We start from the raw sequence: 22,574 nt of genomic DNA, 5'->3' as shown, positions 1-22,574 counted from the left end.
GGGGTGTCTTATACATGGGGGCATCTTATACATGGAAAAATACAGTAACTACAACAAATGAAATAATAATAATAATAATAATAATAATAATAATAATAATAATAATAATAATTATGAACCACAGTTCAAGAAGGACACTGACAAACTGGAACGTTTCCAGAGGAGGGCAACCAAAATGGTCAAAGTCCTGGAAACGATGCCTTATGAGGAACGGCTAAGGGAGCTGGGCATGTTTAGCCTGGAGAAGAGGAGGTTAAGGGGTGATATGATAGCCATGTTCAAATATATAAAAGAATGTCACATAGAGGAGGGAGAAAGGTTGTTTTCTGCTGCTCCCGAGAAGCGGACACGGAGCAATGGATCCAAACTACAAGAAAGAAGATTCCACCTAAACATTAGGAAGAACTTCCTGACAGTAAGAGCTGTTCGACAGTGGAATTTGCTGCCAAGGAGTGTGGTGGAGTCTCCTTCTTTGGAGGTCTTTAAGCAGAGGCTTGACAGCCATATGTCAGGAGTGCTCTGATGGTGTTTCCTGCTTGGCAGGGGGTTGGACTCGATGGCCCTTGTGGTCTCTTCCAACTCTAGGATTCTATGATTTATACTCCGCCCTCACCAGCCAAGACCGGGCTCAGGGCGGCTAACACCTGATATAAAACAATTGATCGAAATACAACTTAAAAAACAAGATTAAAATACAATAGTAAAACATTAAAATCCAGGCTCCTTTCAGTGGAAACTCAAATCAAAAACTTTTGGGGGGATAAAAACATCAAGTCTTCACCAAGGCTCAGAATGAACCTCTTCATTTAAAATCTACAGCTAGGGATTATCCTATTGGAACATTTTTGAATGTGAGAAATACTCTACAGTTGGTATTTAGTGAAATGCAAGCTGCGACTTATCTTGATGGATACCTTAACATGTTGATGGATTACAAAGTTGTTGCATATGCTTCGCTCTGCAGATGAATTCATTTTTATACACCACGACCGCAGCAAGAATATTAAAATGCGCAAAAATGGCGAGATGTGGTGGTACCTACTAAAGAGGATCGGCAGCTGAAATTGATGGAACAGGCTGAATTGGCAAGTTTAACAGGTAAAATTAGAGAGCAGGATGAGGCTGACTTTAAGAAGGAGTGGGAAATGTTTGTAGACTGGTTTAAAAAAACACTATTGCAAACATGTTAAAACGTGTGGGCTTTGAATGAGAACAGCAGCAAAATCGCATCTGAGAAAATTGTGGTGGGATTAACTATAATATGCAGCAATATTTGAAAATTTGAGGAAACTGTGGAAGGGAAGTCCAATGATAATTGACTATTAATTGGAAAATGTTGTACAGTCGTACCTTGGTTTAAGAACGGCTTAGTTTATGAACAACTTGGATTAAGAACACTGCAAACCCAGAAGTCAGTGTTTTGGTTTGTGAACTTGGCCTTGGAAACAGAACATGTTTCGTGTTAAGTTGTGTGGGTGAACATATCAGACGACACAGCGATTCTTCAAACAGCTCTTGTTTATTCACAGGCCAGAACAGAACTGGGCTGAAGGGTTCAGCCAGCCTGCTTATACAGAGCTCCACTACAAAGCAACAGTAACAACTTTCTGTAACTATCCAATCACTGAACATCACTTTCAATTCCTTATTTGCATATGTGGACCTGAGTGAAAACTATCTACAGTATACCCCTGCTGGCCCAGGGTGAGAACTTCAGTACATAACGTTTCACTTCCTGTTGAGTGTGTTCCATTTGTAAATCGAGCCCCCCGCTGCTATGGGAAAGCACGCCTTGGTTTAAGAATGCTTTGGTTTAAGAACGGACTTCCGGAACTGATTAACTTTGTAAACTAAGGTACCACTGTATTAATTATTTTTGTTTGAAATTTATAAGTGAGTCCGAGGTATGCGGTGCCTTGGAACGTAACCCATGTGTAACCTGCCTGTATTGTTTGCAATGATATTGATTTAGATATTGATTCTCACTTTACTGTGATATTCAGGGCCCACCCATGAGGCAAGATGAGGCGACTGTCTCAGGCAGCAGGATCCAAGCAGAAAAAACAGCTGAACTACCCTTTGGGATTTATTAGTTAAATGTATAAGATTGAGAGTGAAGGAAGCATTAAGTTTCAGGTGCTGAGCAGGTGAGAAATTAACCATTCGTAGATATTAAGTTGAGATTCTGGCTGATGTCTCCCCAGAAATAGAGATGGATGACTATCTCATTTTTAAATTTTCCTCAGTTTCTTAATGTTCCAAGCTTAAGTTCATTTCTCCACATTTCCACATCAATTTGCATTAAAAAAAGAGCTCTCACGAAAATTCAACAGTGAATTTCTCTCAGTATTCATTGTGTGTGTATGCAATTTTGCCTATGATGAACATATTTGCGAAAACATCCCCCTAAAATAATACATTTTATGTCACTTTCACCAATAGATGCATTTCCATGCACACTTTACCACAGTATATGGATGTTTGTACACATTACTTGGCTGGAGAATGACATTGCAAAATTCAGAGAGGCGTGAATTTTGAAGAATGGCTGTTTTTCAGTTCGCACACTGTTTTTTTTTTTTTGAAAGTGTGAATTGTTGAGCCTGCCTTTAAATGCAAACTGGATCAAATTTCTCCCCAGTCCTTACCCCAGACACATTAGTCAAGAAAATGGAACTCAAATTTCAAACACAAACCCTGGGACACATGAAAATGGGGGAGGGGGAGGGGAGATACTGTTAAAAAATGGTATGTCAAATAATACGAGCAATAGTGGGAAGCATTGTGGTCAAAATGGGGAACCAGAATAAAGAACTATTAGATGAAAGTTCACACACTGAAACTCAACAAAGGGATTCCATCAAAGTGTGGAAATGGAGGTAGCTACTGAGAAGAATAACTTATCACCATTGCAGAGAAGAAACCACAAAATAAAGGGGAATTTTGTGAACCATGGAACGGCTTTCTAGTTTTGTCAGATAATGTTAATTTTTCAGAAGCTAAATGCAAAGGGATTGAACTCTCCATGTAGGCAGTGGAAATGCACAAGAGGTCTAAGAGGAGAAATCACAGGCTTCGTACACTAATACTGGCAATAGTGGGAAGCTTCTGAAAAGCTTTTAAAAACTCACCAGGGGTTTGCATTTGGCAGGACTCTCAAGACGTAAACACAAGCAAACAAACAAAGATGTGACTATATCCCTACATATCTGTTCATAACTCCTGTTTCAGAATGGACTCCTATTCAGCCTCTCCTGGTTTAGCATTGCTAGACTAGATGGGCCTTTGGTTCCATCCGGCAGAACTTGTTTCCATAAATGTCTGGCGAGACACAATACATGGCTTGGTGGGTCTGCTCAAAGTGCTCTCAAACATACCTTGAAATCTCCAAATCAGTCTTGCCTCCTGGTTTGACCCAATCCCTTTTCCTTCTTCTCCTCTTGACTCTGTTGCCTCCCAAGTCTTGCTTTGCTTCCAAAGCTAACGGACCAGATATCTGTTTGGTGACTAACTGAGCTCAGGTGAGCCTCCCGTCTCGACTCTGGTTTCAACCTGCCTTTTAGCTTCCGGCCCATCCACAACCTATTTTGGCAAGGATGTCACAGGTGGGGTCTTTGTGGGTCTGGAGCAGGTCAGCACATTTCCCCCTCCTGCTAAATGTTCGGGACGGAATTGCCTTCGCAGGTACGTTACATAGCAAGGCCACTTGTGGAATAGCAGGTGAATTTAAGCAGGGCCTGGGGGAGCTGGAGGAAAACAGGATGAACAGTGTTGTTGTAACCCAACCGAGCTGGTTCTTCAGCAGCCAAAAGACACAATTGGGTGCATTGTGAAGACGGGGACATCTGGAAGATGATACAAATGCAAGGAACAGCCAGAGTGGGAGCAACGCGGCCAAGAACTGCCTTGGAAATCAATGGCAAATCAGACCTTTTGTCTCGAAAGAAAGGACCCTAATTGTGGCTGCAAAAGTGGGGATCACGGTCCTGCCGAACTTCTGGAGTTCACTGCTTGTTTGGAGCAAAGAACAACAAGGAATTCACCTTGGATCCTGCCCTCTCCCCTATCCTTCCTATGTTAGAACTCAGGCCTAGAACTTTGTGGTTTTTCTTGAGACAATGGACAGGAGGGGAAAAGTTCACTAGGGCACAGCAGTTGATCTATTGATTTACTGATTTAATTGCAGTGAGCCTGTAACTAATACGCGATTGCAGCTTTGCGTGGGTGGCAGGAAAATAGCTAACACTGGGAAACAAATTTTTTGTTGCATTGACACCTGCAGTTGTTCTAACCTAATTTCGACGTGCTGATTTCATATCGGAAGTTGGTTTTGTTCTGTAAGCTCTAGGTTTTTTTGCAATTCATGTTTTTCATGGTCCGATCTGAAAAATACAAATATTTAGGTTACGAAACTATAAAAAAATAAGAAAAATTAAGTTTGCAAAACAATAATTACCATGTGGTTAGGGTAGATCAACTTGTCAGTGTCCACTTAAAAGGTAAAGGTACCCCTGACCATTAGGTCCAGTCGTGGATGACTCTGGGGTTGCGCGCTCATCTCAATTTATTGGCCAAGGGAGCTGGCGTTTGTCCTCAGACAGCTTCGGGTCATGTGGCCAGCATGACTAAGCTGCTTCTGGTGAACCAGAGCAGTGCACGGAAACGCCATTCACCTTCCCGCCGGAGTGGTACCTATTTATCTACTTCAGTTTGACGTGCTTTCGAACTGCTAGGTTAGCAAGAGCAGGGACCAAGCAACGAGAGCTCACCCTGTCGCGGGGATTCGAACCGCCGACCTTCTGATCGGCAAGCCCTAGGCTCGGTGGTTTAGACCACAGCGCCACCCGCGCCCCAGTGTCCACTTATCCCCAGTGTAAATATGACATATCGGCAAAAGTTGGAAATTGAAAGATAACTATAGCATGTACACGAAAATTGATTTCAGATTTGAAATCAGCATTGAAGGAACATATAAGAACAGTTGAAAAATCTCATGCAACAGAAAATGAAAAAAAAAAATTGTTCGCCAGTGTAAATGGGGAGCCGGGGGAAAACAGTCAAGGGGGGGGGGGCACCTGAGATCTCAAGAGACCTTCCCAGAGCCCAGTAAGCAAGGCTTAGAAAGCTCTTTCTGCGCTGAGTTTTCCTGCCACAGGACAGCGGCAGTGCCTGAAAGGGGAAGGGTAAAGGCGGCTTTGGAATCTGCTCCTCCACATATTCCCACCCTTTGCTTGCATTTGCCCTGTGCCATTCTTGTTAAAATAAGGAGGTATAAATAGGTGTCCAGGCAGATCACCCGCTGGGCACAGGATTGCGACCACAGCTGCTCTCTCAATCCCTTGTTTGCAAGGATGGCATTCTTTCCTTCGAAAAGGCACAGGCTGCGCTGGGGTCCGGTTTCAAAGGCTTAAGAGGGTGCTGCTCAGAGGCAGACAGCCTGCGCACGTTTCCAGCAATGCTCAGTGTTCAGGGACTTTGCCTGCTCTCTGCAGACCTCGCCCAATGCTGCGCCTGCAGGCATTTCCATGATGGCAATGTGGTTGCCGGGTTCAGTTTTCACACATCTAACATATCACACTTGTGTTTCAGACACCCTGCACCAGATACTTGTCTTGTTTTTAAAAAAAAAAAATTTTTTTTTACTTTTCAAATTTATACATTTCACCAATTTTACAATCGTCTTTAACATTTCAAAACTTGACTTCCTCTCCCCTCTTCCCACTGTTCCTTAAATTTATTTTTAATGTCTCTTGCATATCCAAATCAACTTAATTTGCTTATTTATTCATCCACTTTAAATACAGTGGTACCTCGGGTTAAATACTTAATTCATTCCGGAGGTCCGTTCTTAACCTGAAACTGTTCTTAACCTGAAGCACCACTTTAGCTAATGGGGCCTCCTGCTGCCACCGCTGTTCTCATCCTGAAGCAAAGTTCGTAACCCAAGGTACTATTTCTGGGTTAGCGGAGTCTGTAACCTGAAGCATCTGTAACCTGAAGCATTTGTAACCTAAGGTACCACTGTATAGGCTCTTACAATACAGCAGGTTATTAAAATAATCCTACCAATTTTCTTTTCTGTTTACAATTTATATGTAAATATTAACTAAACCATTTCCATTGTTTTATAAAAAGTTTGTTATCTTGATTTATCAGGTCCTCCCTTAAAGAGGGAATGTGTTGCAGTGAGACCTAGCAACCAAACCCTGCATTGTGGGTGGGTAAGATTGCTCAGCCACAACACCCGATTGGTAGGTCCCTTGATGCAGGGTTTAATCAGGCCAATGGGATGCAGGCTAAATGGATCAAGGGACCTATGCACGTGACCCAGAGCTTCCTCTTTCGGAGCTTGCATTCAGAACACCCACCCACCTCTCCCTGCTTTTAGGGCTTTGCGCTTGACCTTGCTATGCCGTCGTGTGTCGTTTGTCATTGGGACAGGGGCAGGAATTTTCCCCACTTGGCTGATGGTTTGCACAAAATTTGGGGTGTTCAAAGTTACACAGGGATGGCCCTTGCTTTCACCTACTGTGATGGCCTGGGAATTGGATTCAGAGGCTGAACCTGAGGATTCCCAGCCTGCACAGGAGTCCCCGCCTCCAGGGGCTTGAACCTGAAGGGCCCTCACCTGTGCCGGATCCTCAGGAGCAGACACCAGCTGAGTCTGCTCTGGCTCCTGAGGTGATGGAGGACCCATTGACTGCAGGTGCTCCACTCTCAGCCCTGTCAGGGGAAGCTGAGGTTGCCTCTGGGTCCGGTAACCCTCCAGCCTCTCCTGAGCTGCGGAGGCTCAGGGCAGAGAGGCGGAGGGAACTAAGTTCCCGCAGGAGGAGTGCTCGCCTCCAGGCCAGGAGGGGTGAGTCACCTGTGGGCCGGGACCGCCCTAAGCCTCAGAGGAGATAAAGGCCAGTCAGCCCAGGCCCAGGTTGCAGGAGCAACATCGTTGGAAACCTATTCCTGCCTGCACCCTGACCTGCTCTCCCTGAGTTCCTGACCACACCCAGCCCCTTGCCTTGGACCCTGCTTCACCCTCAACGGTCAGCCTCCAGACCCTTGACCCAGGACCAGACTCAGACCACGGCACACAGTAACCCCCCCCCCCAGGACCAGCACACCTACGAAACGATGGACAGTCTGAGATCCGCCCACATCAAAGCATCTGGCACATAAATAGGATGGATAGAGGGGAAGTCTTCTGTTGTGCTTTTGCCATACCCAAACCGAACACCCAAATCGCGGCCTCTGATAACTCTCAGAGAGAGGTATGTCATCTCTTTGATGGGCCGCACTTTGAGGTCTCGCCAACACGAGAAACTTTGCTGCGATGTCAACATAGAGGGTCATTTGTTCCCATCAGCAGAAAGTCAGAGGGGTTGTCGCCCTTCCAAAGCCCCTGGGGAGGGATGTGGGATCCAGGCAGTGCTAAACGAAGCTGGGCGAAGGTGCCCCCTGGGAGGTAAAAAAAAAAGGCTGTCACGGCAAAAGGCAGAGAGCAGAGAAATATGATCTGCCTCTTGGCCTGGCTGTGGCTTAATTTAGAGCTCCAGCAGAAGTCGCTGCACTCTTCCAGTTGGCTCTCCCCAAAAGGAGCTGCTATCGTAGCAGCACTGGGTGGAGGGGGGCAGAAAGTGCTGCCAGAATCTTGCTGCTAAAAACCACAGGTGTTTGTAGCTGTGCACATGGGGCGTGGGTGGTGCTGTGGTCTAAACCACTGAGCCTCTTGGGCTTGCTGATCAGAAGGTCGGCGGTTTGAATCCCAGCTTCTGCCAACCTAGCAGTTCCGAAGCACGCCGATGCAAGTAGATAAATAGGTACCACTCTGGTGGGAAGGTAAACGGTGTTTCCTTGCGCTGCTCTGGTTCTGCAGAAGTGGCTTAGTCATGCTGGCCACATGACTCGGAAACTGTACGCCGGCTCCCTCGGCCAATAAAGCGAGATGAGTGCCGCAACCCGAGAGTCGGCCATGACTGGACCTAATGGTCAGGGGTCCCTTTACCTTTACCTATGTTCGAAAGCATGCCAGTGCAAGTAGATAAATAGGTACTGTTTTGGCAGGAAGGTAAATGGCGTTTCTGTGCGCTCTGGTTTCTGTCACAGTGTCCCGTTGCGCCAGAAATGGTTTAGTCATGCTGGCCACATGACATGGAGAGCTGTCTGTGGACAAATGCCGGCTCCCTCGGCCTGAAAGTGAGATGAGCGTCACAACCCCAGAGTCGCCTTTGACTGGACTTAACCGTCCTTTAGACCAGTGTTTCCCAACCTTGTGCCTCCAGATGTTTTTGGCCTACAACTCCCATCATCCCTGACCACTGGTCTTGCTAGCTAGGGATGATGGGAGTTGTAGGCCAAAAACATCTGGAGGCACAAGGTTGGGAAACACTGCTTAGACCCATAGAATTGTAGAGTTGGAAGGGACCCAAAGGTCCAGCCCCCTGCAATGAAGCAATCACATCTAAAGCATCCATGGCAGATGGCCACCCAACCGCTGCTTAAAAACCTCCAAGGAAGGAGAGTCCACAACCTTCCATTCTACTGTCTAATAACTCTTACTGCCAGAAAGTATTTCCTAATGATTAGGAAGTTTATTGGAAGTTTATTTACAACAAAACACAACCCCTCCATACACAAATCCACCCTCATTAAACGTGAACATAACATACAGTGAGCATAACATACAACAATACAAACAAACCAAATAAAAGACTTCCTCTATCCTGAACCTGGCCTCCTTATTTACTTCTTATACGCTGCTTCCTTTATGAATAATGATTAAGATTTTTCTAATTATAACTTAAATATCCACAAAGTCTCCTGCAGGCATTAATCGAAACAAGTCCAGGTATGTATTTTAGGGCACTGTTTTGTGAAGTATTCTCTGCATTTTCCCCATGCTTTTTGAAACTCTTGTCTAATTGCCTCTGTTAATCTAGCCAGTTCAATATACTCTAACAGTTTGCCTTGCCATTCCTTTTTTGTTGGCACAATTTCTTTTCCCCCCAGTTTTTAGCATTTAGGATCCTTGCCTCTCCTGTGGCATAGAGGAATATTTTCTGATCTTCTCTTGCTATACCTGTGACCGTTATCCCTAGTAGAAAAGCTGCTGTATTTTTCATAGAGTTATACTTAAACATTTTTTTAAGCTCGTCATATACTGTGTTCCAGAAGCTTTTGCCTTTTTCACAGGTCCACCAAACATGTATAAGTGCCCCTTCTGTTTTACCACACCTCCAGCACAGATTTGTTTTTGTCTTACGCATTTTAGCTATTTTGGTAGGTGTTAAGTACCACCTAAAAGGGGCGCGGGTGGCGCTGTGGGTTAAACCACAGAGCCTAGGGCTTGCCGATCAGAAGGTCAGCAGTTTGAATCCCCGCGATGGGGTGAGCTCCCGTTGCTCAGTCCCTGCTCCTGCCAACCTAGCAGCTCGAAAGCATGTCAAAGTGCAAGTAGATAAATAGGTACCACTCCGGCGGGAAGGTAAATGGCATTTCTGTGCGGTGCTCTGGTTCGCCAGAAGCGGCTTAGTCATGCTGGCCACATGACCCGGAAGCTGTACGCCGGCTCCCTCGGCCAATAAAGCGAGATGAGCGTCGCAACCCCAGAGTCCGTCATGACTGGACCTAATGGTCAGGGGTCCCCTTTACCCTTTACCTTTTAAGTACCATCTATAAAACATCTTGATTAGTTTTCCCCTCAATAATTCAGTGTTGCCTCTGTCAGACTCAACAGGGAAGAGTAGAGAGGCAAAACCAGAATGAGTTAGCTGTGTCTCTCATCGACTCTCTGACACCACCACCTGGTGGCCACCCTACCTTTCGCCCCAGGAAGAAAGAACGAAACAAGTATTGTTAGCCCAGAAATGGAAGCAAGAAGAAATTCTGACGAAAGAAGAATGGCAGAGAAAATTAATGGACTATGCAGAATTACATAAAATGACAGGAAGGATTCAAAACCTCCAGGACCAGAGATTCACAGAAGACTGGAAAAAATATACCAACTATTTGAAGAGCAACTGTAATCAACAAATTGCGCTAGTAGGACGACAAGAAGTTTTGTAAGGAGGAATATATGAAACATTGCAAAATAGAGAAAGATGAGAGATATCATCATCAATTTCCTTTATTCGACCGATAGTCAGAAATAAAACACAATACAGAATTATGAACTAAAACATCATAGGGGTACATGAATAAGGTAGGGCCACAGCACTAAACCTCTCACAGATAACCCACATCAAGGCATTCAATTGTACGTTTCCGACGCTTGAGTGCCAGGAAAAGGAATTTAGCCACTGACAAAGTTGTTTTCCTAGAAGACTTATTTAGCAGATATGCTGTCTGCTTTCCTCTTTGTCGGGGACTAAGCTGGGGTAAGTATGGGGTTATAAGGTACTGTCTTAAATCGTTGTAGAAGGGACAGCTCATTAAAATGTGCTCTGTGGATTCTACCTCACCCAACGCACAATGGCATAATCTCTGGTCATATGGGACTCCTCCATATCTTCCCTTCAGAACCGCTGAGTCAAGAACATTCAGCCTAGCTGCGGTAAATAGTCTGCGGTATTCCACGTAGTGGATATCCGCCAGGTAGCGAGCTGGAGCAGCTCGGTACAACTGCTCCCCCAGAAACAGCCCAGGTTTCACACGGGCTATGTCCTCCTGTCTCGCAATATCCCTTAATCTTTGGGCGATCACCGCCTTTGCGTGGCTATACGTCATGGACTCTATATAAAGGGAGGACAACCCGCACTTCTGCACTTCCTCCACTATCTCCCCTTCCCATGGAGATTTAAAGTTAGATGAGAGATATTAGTTATGAGATTTAAATGTAATAGCGAAAGTAAGAAATGTATATTAAGTGATTAGATTGGAAAATTTTCAGATGTGATTGATGGAAGTCTAAAAAATTGTATAAGGTGTAAAGGTATGTTTAATTAGGCTGTGGATATAGGCTGTAGGGTTAGAAGTAGAAGATAGTGTATTTTAAAATAATATTATTTGTAAGCGATAAAACATGAAGTTATTTTAAATGTGGGGAAAAAAGATGGGTTAGAAACTATGATATATGTAAACTGCTAAAGATGAAGTAAAATGAAAATCAGATAGGTGGGACTTGGGGAAGCCCACTTAACAATAAGGATAAGACAAGAATTTGTTTGTATTGTTTGTTTTTCTGTTTGTGTTGTTCATTTGTGTTATAAAATGAATTAAAAATTTTTTTGGGGAAATTGTTATACATAATTTTCCCGTAAAAAAACCCTTGTTTTATACACTGGAAAATATGGTGCATTTCTCGAGTTGCTCTAAAACAACTTCCAGCGTACGATTCCTCGCCACACTCTCTCTTTCTGTTGCACACACCGCTTGACAAACGTCCAAATCTGCTGAAGTGGTTGGAGGAAACAGTTGAGCTAGACAAAGGGGTCCCTTGGCATTTTCTCTGGCAATTCAGCGCCTTTTGGCTTTGCTGAGTTCGGTGTTGGCATCCTGCCCTGCCTGGAGCCACGGCCTGAATGGCAAGGGCCAATTGGTTTGCAGCAGACGTCACCTGCTTTGTTCACCAAGGAGCTAGGTCTCATCAGGACGGGCTACACATTACAAGCAAAAGCGTGGCACAAAGAGGCCCAGCAGAATGATTTCAATTCATGTTTTTCTTATTTATTTTTTCCTTCAAATTTTTTTTATTCATTTTATAACATAAATAAAGAACACAAACAGCAAAACAAACAAATTCTTCTCATATCCTTATTTTTGTAAACATTGTTAAGTGGGCTTCCCCAAGTCCCCCCTATCTGATTTTCATTTTACTTCGTCGTTAGCAGTTTACATATATCATAGTTTCTAACCATCTTTTTTAAAAATCACATTTAAAATAACTTCACATTTTATTGCTTACAAGTATTATTATTTTTAAAATACACCATCTTCTACTTCTAACCCTACAGCCTATATCCACTTCCAAAGCTATTCTAAGATTTAAATATTAACATCGCTCTTAACCGCTACACCACTCTGTAAACATCATCTGAATTGCCCCTCATTGTGCTGGTGGTTGAAGTTTTAAAACAACACAGTTGCTGCCCTCTAGCGGAAAGCACCTTCTGACCAACGCAAACAGAAGAGCTTCCTCATAATTATCTGTTTCTCCGAATCCCTTCTCAGACTCTGAATTATTTGATTATAATCTTGTGGATTCGTGGCCAAGGTGAGTTTTGAACCAGGGCCTTTAGACTTGAGACACACGGCCACTTTTGCTAGCTCATCTAATCCTTTTTTAAAAGATCGTAGCTATTTACAATGCACTAATACCTCCCATGTGGTTGGTAACCAACAGACTGAAATTGGCAAAAGGCAGGCCCAGTACGCCAGGGTGGATTTTGACTGGGAGAGGAAGAGGCAAAAGGGAACTGAAAATGCAGCTGGATTTGGGGTCAGAAATACATGTAACGATGCAAGCACAGGGTTCTCAGCTCCATAACGCTAATTGGGGGCAGAGAACTGGCAGACAGGCTTAATAGGCTGATCGCCGAAGAACGGATGCTTTTGGATTCTGGTGCTGGAGGAGACTCTTGAGAGTCCCATGGACTGCAAGAAGATCAAACCTCTCCATTCTGAAGGAAATCAGCCCTGAGTGCTCACTGGAAGGACAGATCCTGAAGCTGAGGCTCCAATACTTTGGCCACATCGTGAGAAGAAAAGACTCCCTGGAAAAGACCCTGATGTTGGGAAAGATGGAGGGCACAAGGAGAAGTGGACGACAGAGGATGAGATGGTTGGACAGTGTTCTCGAAGCTACCAGCATGAGTTTGACCAAACTGTGGGAGGCAGTAGAAGACAGGAGTGCCTGGCATGCTCTGGTCCATGGGGTCACGAAGAGTTGGACACGACTAAACGACTAAACAACAACAACAATAAGAAAAAAAGAATGTGAAAATGCAGGTCAAAAAGCAAAAAAGGAGTGGTCTGAGACTTTCTCACAGCGTTTGTATATAAAACCAATCATATATATGTATAATACTTGCAGTTGAATCAAGAGATGTTTGCTACCATCAAAACATAATAAAAAGACGATGTTGGTTATATGTTTAATAAAAGTAGAATCATTGGGTTAGATTTATACTGTGCCGATCAATATCACTCAGAACACCATGATAAAGCCAAGGAACGAAAGAATTTTACAGATTTGAAATTCCAGTTTGGTCACAGCCGTAAGGTTATGTCTATTAGTTGCGAACAACAGGATAGGAACATTTATTGACACATATGGGCAGGTTGCTGCAAAATCAGCAGCTGGAGGCCTGCTGCCTTTTTGAAACATTTTGTCTTTTTGGTTTTTAATTCAGTTCCATTCCAAGGACTTCTAAACCTTTTTAACTTATTGTTGTTTCAACAGTGCTTCACATCATCGCCTGCCAACAGACAACAATTCAAACTAGACTAATTCCTTGCTTAGGAAAAGAGGCAGCAGGCCTGAAAAGCTGGAAGATAATAGCTGTTGCCCAACCAGAGATTTGAAGAAGGCTGATTTAATTGCTGCTCATTATTGGGTTGAATTTTTGGCTGGTGATTACAAGCGTAGAACAGGATATAACCAGCACCCCCTGGCCACTAACAGATCCATTTTCCTCCTGGAGGGAGGCAAGTGATCTCCCAACATCATGATGAGGTTCAGGAAGTGGTGAGACCATCTCCAGAAAATTCCTCTCCAGGCTTCGAGCCGGACAGGAAGCCAGGGGCTTCCTTTCAGATAGAGTTCGGTATGGTGTCACAGTCAAGAACTGCCCCACTCAGGGGAAGCTCAGAATTGGTGGCAATGACAAATTTTGGTTCGCTACCAGGGGGAATCCGAATGTATGGAGGACCTTGCTGCACTGCTAAGGCAGTTTCTGTGACCGTGGGTGGCTCTGTGGTCTAAACCACTGAGCCTCTTGGGCTTGCTGATTGGAAGGTTGGTGGTTCGAATCCCAGCAACAGAGTGAGCTCCCGTTGCTCTGTCCCAGCTTCTGCCAACCTAACAGTTCAAAAGCACACCAGTGCAAGCAGATAAATAGGTACCACTGCAGTTGGAAGGTAAAGGGCGTTTCCATACGCTCTGGCTTCCATCACGGTGTTCTGTTGCACAAGAAGCGGTTTAGTCATGCTGGCCACAGGACCCTGAAAGCTGTCTGTGGACAAATGCCAGCTCCCTCGGCCTGAAAGCAAGATGAGCGCCACAATCCCATAGTCGCCTTTGATGGGACTTAACCGTCCAGGGGTCCTTTACCTTTTTATTCTGTGTTTAATTCTGTGCTACCAAAAAAAGTGTGTTTTTTGGCAATTGCGAGAGAGAGAGAGAGAGAGAGAGAGAGAGAGAAGAATTCAAGATGCTGTAGAGTGAAAAGAATTGTAGCATTTTTTCTGAGGACTTTAAAAAAAACAAAACAAAAATAGATCACGAAAAAGAAGAAGTGGAAGTTTTAGAATTTAATGTTGGGTAATAAATCATCAATGGGACGTGGGTAGCGCTGTGGTCTAAACCACAGAGCCTAGGGCTTGCCGATCAGAAGGTCGGCGGTTTGAATCCCCGCGACAGGGTGAGCTCCCGTTGTTCGGTCCCAGCTTCTGCCAACCTAGCAGTTCGGAAGCACATCAGAGCCGCAACCCCAGAGTCGGCCACAACTGGACCTAATGGTCAGGGGTCCCTTTACTTTTAATAAATCATCATCGTCATTTTCATTATAATCACCATCGTAATTTTATTATTTATACCACGCCCATCTGGCTGGGTTTCCCCAGCCACTCTGGGCAGCTTAAAGCATATACAAAAACACAGTAAAGCATCAAACATAAAAAACTAAATAAAGATTAAACTATTTACAATCTGCTATTTAAGGCTCACATCATAAGAGTTAATCTTCCACCACAATTGTTTCTAATTCAGAGCTAAGAGAGGCTGACCACCTATCTCTTGAACAGGCAAGGCACCAACACAGGAGTATCCCTCACTTTGTTGCTTTGATAGTTCACAAGCCAGAGGAGCAACCTCTGAAGAGGAAACGCTGGACTTCTAAGCCACAGAGTGCCTTACGTGTTGGGTAGTGTCAGGGAACTGCCATCGGAAGAGCAGGTGGTGGAAGGGGTCAAGGAGGTTAGGAGAGACTTAACAGCAGAGGAGGGAACCAGCAGGGGGAGAGAAGGAGCTCGGAGGGAAAGGGAGTCGGAGGGATGGCTCTGGGACACTTCTAGCGAAAACAGTGAGGAGGTTTCAGGACCTCCTATAGGGACACCCACACCTCGCCGGAAACTGTCACGCCGAGAGTCCAGAAGACGCGTTTCCGTTAAGGAGCTTTTATGTTGGAAGAGATTCCGCAAACGCCCACTGTCGGATTCTGCCAGCGATTGAGGGAGCCATGCTTAAGGGGCTCCGCTACAGACAGAGCTTTGCTAATCTGGGCAAACTCTGAGGGACTAAGCTTTTACGCACAAGCAGCTCATCATCCCATCACAGGGAGGCTTAGTGAAAAAGGGTTGCATGTTGTGAAAATTTATCAGTTGATGGTCTCACTCAAGAGAGAGAGAGAGGAACCACTTTTGCTGCCAACAACCTAATGCATAGCCACACTGGCAGCGTAGAGTTTAACACTGTGCATGAGATTGTGCAAAGTTCTTATTATTGCAGCGCCATTTCCGAGGGAGGTCTTTCTCTAGGGTACATAAGAACTCCGGCAGGCTTCAATTGATTGCTTCCTAGGGCTTGGGCTTCACCCAGTATTCTTGATACATGGAATAAATGACACCTGGAAGAGAGAGAGAAAAATGTGTGTTAGATAGGAGGGTTTGAGTTCAAAGCAATCTTTCTTTGACTGGGGAAAGAGACGGCAACAAAAACTACATCCTTGCTGGAAGACCTATCCCAAACAGTGGGCCCAAGGAAGTCAGATTTAACAGTGTGATCTGTTGCGTATTCTTACTATGTGGGACACACATTTTGTAAGGTAAAATCAGAGCAGGGTGGGGGTGGGGGGGAGAGGAGGTCCAGAACACTTTGCCAGGGATCAGTTTGCCTGTTTCTATTTCTGTGTAATGGGTGCAGAGGAACCAGCTTGGGAACCATCATGGGAAGAAGGCTCAGAGCTCGGGGAGTGATGGTGGGGCAGTGTTGAGTGGTCAGAGGGAGCAGAGGGAGAATACTGGGATTGGAGGAGGAGGTGTTGAAAGCTGAAGAGGTAATGGGGCTTAGTGAGCAGGGGGAATTTGTGGTAGAGAGAAGTCCAGAACCAGAGGCAGAGGCGGAGGCAGGAGAGGAGGGAGGCCAAGAGGCCGAGATAAATTAGGCTTGTGAAGAGTCATGGGTGTTTCTACCTCCTGCTGCAACAAGCTCCCCTCCCCTCTGACTCCCAGAACCAGAAGCAGCATGAAAAGGGCGGAGGAGAGCTTGGCTGCACAGAGGCATAGTCTCCGATTGCTTGGGGAAAGCCCTGGAGGGGAGGGAACTTTCAGAGGCAGAGACTTTCAGTCTCAGCAGCTGATTCATGGGGCCAGACCTACCGAGGGTGAGCTTCTGTGCTCATTAGACCTGACAGCCAAGTCTGTGAATATTATGTTTTTGCTAATGGAGAGTTAACTCCAACTTTGAACGTTGATCCTCCACCTGATAGAAGGCTCTTGCCACTTAGATCACAGGAAACAAGTCTGCACAGCAGAAGAGCAGCCCAGATCAATCCACCTTCTCAGGTACCTTGGGAAGCTGAAACAAAGGTTTTCAGGGAAAGGCTATTTGCCGCTTATCAGACCAAGGGACAGGAGTCTCCCGTTTCAGTACGTACCGCAGGTCATGGCCCCCACAACGAATCCCTGCGCTGCGACACGCATATGAATCAGGTGGACGGACATTTTGGTGTCCCCTCTGTGCTTCAGCTTGTACAGCCCGTAGGCCACCACGGCTGCAAAACCCGAAATGCCTAGAAAAGGGGAACAGACGGTGAGAAGGTTTTTGAATTCCTTGTTTGCCAGCCATGGCAACACCCTCAACAGAACTCTTGATAAAAGTGTGTGTGAGAGAAAGAGAGAGACAGGGAGCTAGCCGCGCCTGGGATCCCAAATGTTGCTAAGGTTCATGGAAGTTGCTTGCACTGAACACCTGAAAACCCTCAAGCGCCACACAGCGCCACAAAGTGCTTTGTAAGCGCCTCTGTTTCAATTGTAGATGTCAGGGAACTGCCATCAGAGCCAGAGGGAGAGGGAGGGCTCCAGAGGGGTTCCGGAGAGCGTCCCGGGAGGGAGAGAGGCAGCCCATCTTCTGGGGAAGGAATTCAGCGTAGCACCAGTGGAGAAGGGGGGCAGATGGGGGAATTGGAGAGGAGGCTCCATGACTCCTCGCCGGAGACCAGCGGGGAGAGCACAGGTCCTCCGCTGCCCACAGCCTCCCTGTGCAGAAGACTTCCGTGCAGGGAGAGTAGGAGGAGACTGGGCGTCAAAGAGCTTCTTTGCTGGAAGAAGTTCAAGAAACGCCCACTGACGGATTCTGCCAGCGATTGAGACAGCCACGGGTGAGTGGCTGTCCAGACAGAAAGGGTTCACCCAGGTAACCCAGCCAGGTGTGGCGTCGATTTATGCACGAGCAACCCCTAGAACCATTACAGTAGAGTTGGAGGGAAACGCTAGTTTCTTCTCTCTTTTTTGCAATTTAATCTTTATTGATTTTTAAAAAAATATTAGGTCCCTTCACCACAAAACGAACAAAATAAAAAAAGAGATCACATCAGTTACAAAGAAAATGTTACATATACAGTGGCAACTCTGGTTGCGAACGGGATCCGTTCCAGAGGCCCATTTGCAACATGAAAAGAATGCAACCAGCAGTGGCGCGTCTGCACACGCACAGGTTGCAATTCGCCGCTTCTGCACATGCGTGTGATGTCATTTTGTGCATCTGTGCATGCGCGAGTGGCGAAACCCGGAAGTAACCCTTTCCGGTACTTCCGGGTCGCTGCAGGACGTAACCTGAAAGAACGTAACATGAAGCGGATGTAACATGAGGTATGACTGTAAAATAAAGTTCCTCCATATGTTGAGACTTCCATCACCCTCAGTATGGGTCCTTTGTTTACTTGTTGACTGCATATTTGTTTATCATTTGACTTACCATAAACCTTTGAAGCGTATTACATTGCCGAAGTTAATCAAAGCATGTCAAAGTCAAAACAAAAAAAATTCCTTCCAGTAGCACCTTAAAGACCAACTAAGTTTAAAAAATTTTTGTTTTGACTATGGCAGACCAACACGGCTACCTATCTGTAAAGCATGTCAAAGATTTCATATGAGAACAATGTTCTTTTAAATATAGGCTAAATAAATCCCATTCTTTGTTGAACTTTTGGTTTGCCTGCTTCCTAATTTTTCCTGTCATCTTTGCCTCTTCTACATATTCAAATAATTTCTCCTGCCCCTCCATTTCAGTTGGTATTTATCTCCTTTCCACCATTTAGCTATTAACATCGCAGCGGTAATTGCATACATGAATACCTTTCTCAGTTCCTTCAGAATATTTGCATCAATGATGCCTAAAAGAAAGGCTTGTGGGCTTTAGATAAAAGTTAAGCTGAACTTGTTTTTTAAACTCATTAGAAATAATTTCCAAAATTTTTCTTTCCTTTTAACATTTCCACCACATGGTGGTACATTAGATGATGATGATAATTGATAACCCGCCCATCTGACTGAGCTTCCCCAGCTACTCCAGTAATGCATCAAACATTAAAAACTTCCCTTAACAGGGCTGCCTTCATATGTCTTCTAAAAGTCTGGTCAGAGTATTGCGGAAGAATGATGTCAAACAACATTTGATGATCTCCTTCTACTGGTCCACAATAGAAAGTGTCCTTTCTTACTGCATCACGGTGTGGGACGCTGGTTGGACACCAACTGATAGGAAGTGCCTACAGAGGGTGGTGAATACAGCACAAGATATTATGGGCTGTCCCGTGAATCCGCTGAATGACATCGTGGAAGAATGTTGCCTCAGGAGAGTGAGGAAAATTCTCAGGGATGATTCACACCCTGGCCGGCACTTTCTTGATCTCCTGCCCTGGGGCAGAAGATATAGAAGCAGGATTAGTCGCACCAACAGGGTAAAGAACAGCTTCTATCCCTGGGCTGTTAGGCTGCTGAAGGAAAAGATAATAACAGAGCAACTGACTTTCGGGTTTGATGGGTGTGCGTCAGTAAACGAGGGGAATTAAGACTAAGAGAGCTGAGTGGGGGGTGCTCGTGTAATCTCACTGTATACAAGTTGTACAAGTGACAATAAAGTACTTCATTCAGTTCTACTGTACTGGGTACAACAAGGAAGCAACATCTCAAGGGAATTTCCTGACTGTCCAAGACTTTGTTTATACCCATTGCCTAAGAGGGAAATTGTGTTTCTTCCATAGATCGCAAAAGGAGGGCAATGGCGAAATGTTTCTGTGTCAGAGCAACTTACCAATTGGGACAAATGGAGATTCCCGGGACTTTCTGATCAGCTTTGAGGTTTGGCTGTCGTCTGTCTCATAGCTAGGGAGAGGATTTTCTGAACCGGACGCCATGCTAACTGCAAGGAAGGAAGCGAGAAAAGATGAAAGATACTCATTCCTAACCTACCTGAAAAAAATTCCAGATTTCCCCCTGAAGAAGGTATCATAGAAGGGACCACTAGGGTCATCTAGTCCAACCCCCTGCAATGCAGAAATTTTTTGCCCCATGTGGGGCTCGAACCCATGACCTTCAGATTAAGAGTCTCACGCTCTGCTGACTGAGCTATCCCAGCTACGTTTACTTTCTAATTTTGTTGTAATAAACTACACAAATGCATGAACACTTCACATGGTATTTCAAACTTAGACAGACAGAACAATAATACAAATATTGATACCAGAAATCCAGGAAATAATATCGCAGGTCAAAGATGCAGTCTAACAAGACAAAAGCATTAAAGGAGAGCAGTGAGAGGGTGTTGCCTAGGGAGTTCCAAGGGCCAAATGGAGAGGTGTTGGGGGCCACCAGGCCTGAGGTTCCTCAGCTCCACTATAGAAGGAACATTATTTTAACCGCTCCCAATACACTAGGTGAATTATATTCCTGCTACAGAGAAGTTACTTGGACTGTGGGGAAAAGTTTAGAGGAAGAAATTTGTTTGCAGAACCAAACATGTCCCTCAATCTAGTCATACAACACCTGATCCATAGATCTGCTTGCCTAATTCTTCCAGGGATTTGCAAGACCATGGTTATCATAAAAGGTAAAGGTAAAGGGACCCCTGACCATTAGGTCCACTTGTGGCCGACTCTGGGGTTGTGGCGCTCATTTTAGTTTATTGTACAGCTTCCAGGTCATGTGGCCAGCATGACTAAGCCGCTTCTGGTGAACCAGAGCAGCGCACGGAAACACCGTTTACCTTCCCGCCGGAGTGGTACGTATTTATCTACTTGCACTTTGACGTGCTTTTGAACTGCTAGGTGGGCAGGAGCAGGGACCGAGCCACGGGAGCTCACCCCGTTGCGGGGATTTGAACCGCCGACCTTCTGATCGGCAAGCCCTAGGCTCTGTGGTTTAACCCACAGCGCCACCCGCGTCTATGGGTTACCATAGAAGATACCAAATCTGTGACTATTTTATAGGGATGCCTTATTGCATACCAGGCCCCCTCATCTCAGCCTATCCTCTCACAAGAAGAAAGCTTGCGTAGCTCCATGGAGTGCTTGAAAATGGAACGCAAATGTCTGTATGAATGGGGAGGGGCAGTATGGCGCCCACAATATTTAATTCATAAGCGGAAACTGGGCAGAGTTAATTTGAATACAATACTAGCTATTGGGTAGGATTAATGAAGCAGGCAGCGCCAGATTTAGGGCAGTTCCCCAGCGGAGGGTGCTGAGTCGAGGAGGCACAAAATTGAGAAGACCAGTAATTGAGAAGATCCATGTGGGGGCGCCCAATTTTGGGCACCATATTGCGAAAGATTGCTGGGCTCCAAGGGAAACCAGATTGTTCCTGGTCCCTCGGTCACCTCAGTGCTCAGGGAAACAGCATGAGAAGAAGCAGAGGGATTTTTTTTTGAGGGGGGGGGGGGACACAAGTGAGGTCACGGCAGCAGAGGAGTCAAGGTGAATGTGGAACATCAAAGAGCAAGGGTTCCCAAACTCATCCCCCTACCCTACTAAAAAAATTCTTTTATCCACAACAGCATCCTGCACAACCTGCTAAGGAAGATAACAACCCAATAAAATTCAAGGCAGTAGCAATTAATTGCACATTTATTCAAAACCCAGCTGGAATTGTGTACTTAGTTTAATCAATTCAGCAAAAATTTGGGAACTTGATTCAGTGGCACCGGCTTGTCGAAGCCGGATAGACATTTATACCTCCACTGCCTCACTTTTCTCTTAGTGACCTCCTGGGTCAGGCATGTCCAAAGTCCGTTTCGGGGGCCTAATCCGGCCTGCCGGTCGATTTAATCCGGCCCCCGTGGCAGTATAGGGGTAAAATCCTAAATAAAAATCCCCTGGCAGTTTACAATATACACCTTGCAATATAAATCTTTTTTTTTATTATTGATAAGTGGCTAGGAGTACAACTCCATCGAATGCTTTAGGACTTTATTTTTTCAGCAAACTCTCTCCTTCCTCCAACCAGTTTGCCTGAGGATATAAATGCGCCATTGCACTGTTCTGCTATAGACGGCTTCCCTTCCTATGCATTTCACATAATATAAAACATTTCCCAAGAGGAATGGAGCCAAGCCGTCGCATCGAAGAATGATCTAACGAAAGGAACGTTTAAAAATAATAATACTTTCTTGGTCCAGAGGGTGGCATAAGGAGAAAAGAGGCTGGAAAAATAATAATACTTTCTTGGTCCAGAGGGTGGCATAAGGAGAAAAGAGGCTGGAAAAATAATAATTCTTGGGCCAGAGGGTGGCATAAGGAGAAAAGAGGCTGGACTCTGCCTTTCATACAACAGCAGCGAGTCAAAGAGAAACCCTTCCATTGCGCCATCAAGCGCAGCTGTCAAGCGGCTGGAGGGCAGGACACGGGTTCAAATCCGTGCAATGGCCAGGACGCTCCCTGGGCGACCAGGAACACCTCGCCTACCTTGCAGGGCCGTTTTGCGAGGATTAAGGTGCAGATCCACATGCACGCAGCCTTGCGCAAAGGAGGACATACGCGTAAAATAGGGATGCAATTCACGGAGTTTCCCCCAGCCAGGTAATCCCTGTTTAAAAAGCACCTGCCCGTTCTCTTTAAAACCTGCTTAAAAGGTATTTCCCCCCAAAAAACCCCACTCACTTCTCCTTGGGGTTTAATTTCCCCCTTTGCACCCGGGTCTCACCCCAGCAGCCGTCCCGGTGCTCGGACGACGGAGCCCCCGGAGCTACTGCGCGCAGCGGTTCCCAACCTGCGGGTCCCCAGATGTTGTTGGACTACAACTCCCATCATCCCCGAGCTCTGGCCTTGCTCGCTAGGGATGATGGGAGTTGTAGTCCAACAAACATCTGGGGATCCACGGGTTGAGAAAGGCTGCTCCTGCCCTTCTCACCTTGAACGATGCAGAGGCTCCAG

General features: G+C 45.5%; 1 protein-coding gene and 1 long non-coding RNA gene across 3 annotated transcripts; one reads left to right on the top strand and one right to left on the bottom strand.

Moving 5' to 3' along the window:
- Positions 1–15,633: 15,633 nt before the first annotated feature.
- Positions 15,634–22,191, bottom strand: HIGD1A (HIG1 hypoxia inducible domain family member 1A). Of its 2 annotated transcripts, none has more exons than XM_083704394.1 (4): positions 22,107–22,191; positions 19,460–19,567; positions 16,803–16,937; positions 15,634–15,773 (listed from the first exon to the last, which is right to left on the bottom strand). In XM_083704394.1, exons 1-4 carry the CDS (start codon positions 22,174–22,176, stop codon positions 15,724–15,726), a joined length of 363 nt encoding a protein of 120 aa, XP_083560520.1. In that variant the 5' UTR covers positions 22,177–22,191; the 3' UTR covers positions 15,634–15,723. The 2 variants fall into 2 exon arrangements, with proteins under 2 accessions (XP_083560520.1, XP_083560521.1); XM_083704395.1 differs by lacking the exon at positions 22,107–22,191 and adding an exon at positions 21,971–22,025.
- On the top strand, positions 16,936–17,711 carry LOC310827885. Its single transcript, XR_014556522.1, has 2 exons — positions 16,936–17,184; positions 17,624–17,711. It is a non-coding gene; the product is annotated as an uncharacterized lncRNA (long non-coding RNA).
- Positions 22,192–22,574: the final 383 nt, after the last annotated feature.

The sequence above is a fragment of the Podarcis gaigeae genome, assembly GCF_964106915.1.
Source record: "Podarcis gaigeae genome assembly, chromosome: 12".
Taxonomy (NCBI): Eukaryota; Metazoa; Chordata; class Lepidosauria; order Squamata; family Lacertidae; genus Podarcis; species Podarcis gaigeae.
The sequence above is the reverse complement of the archived record's forward strand: the minus strand, read 5'-3'. Positions and strand labels throughout refer to the sequence as shown.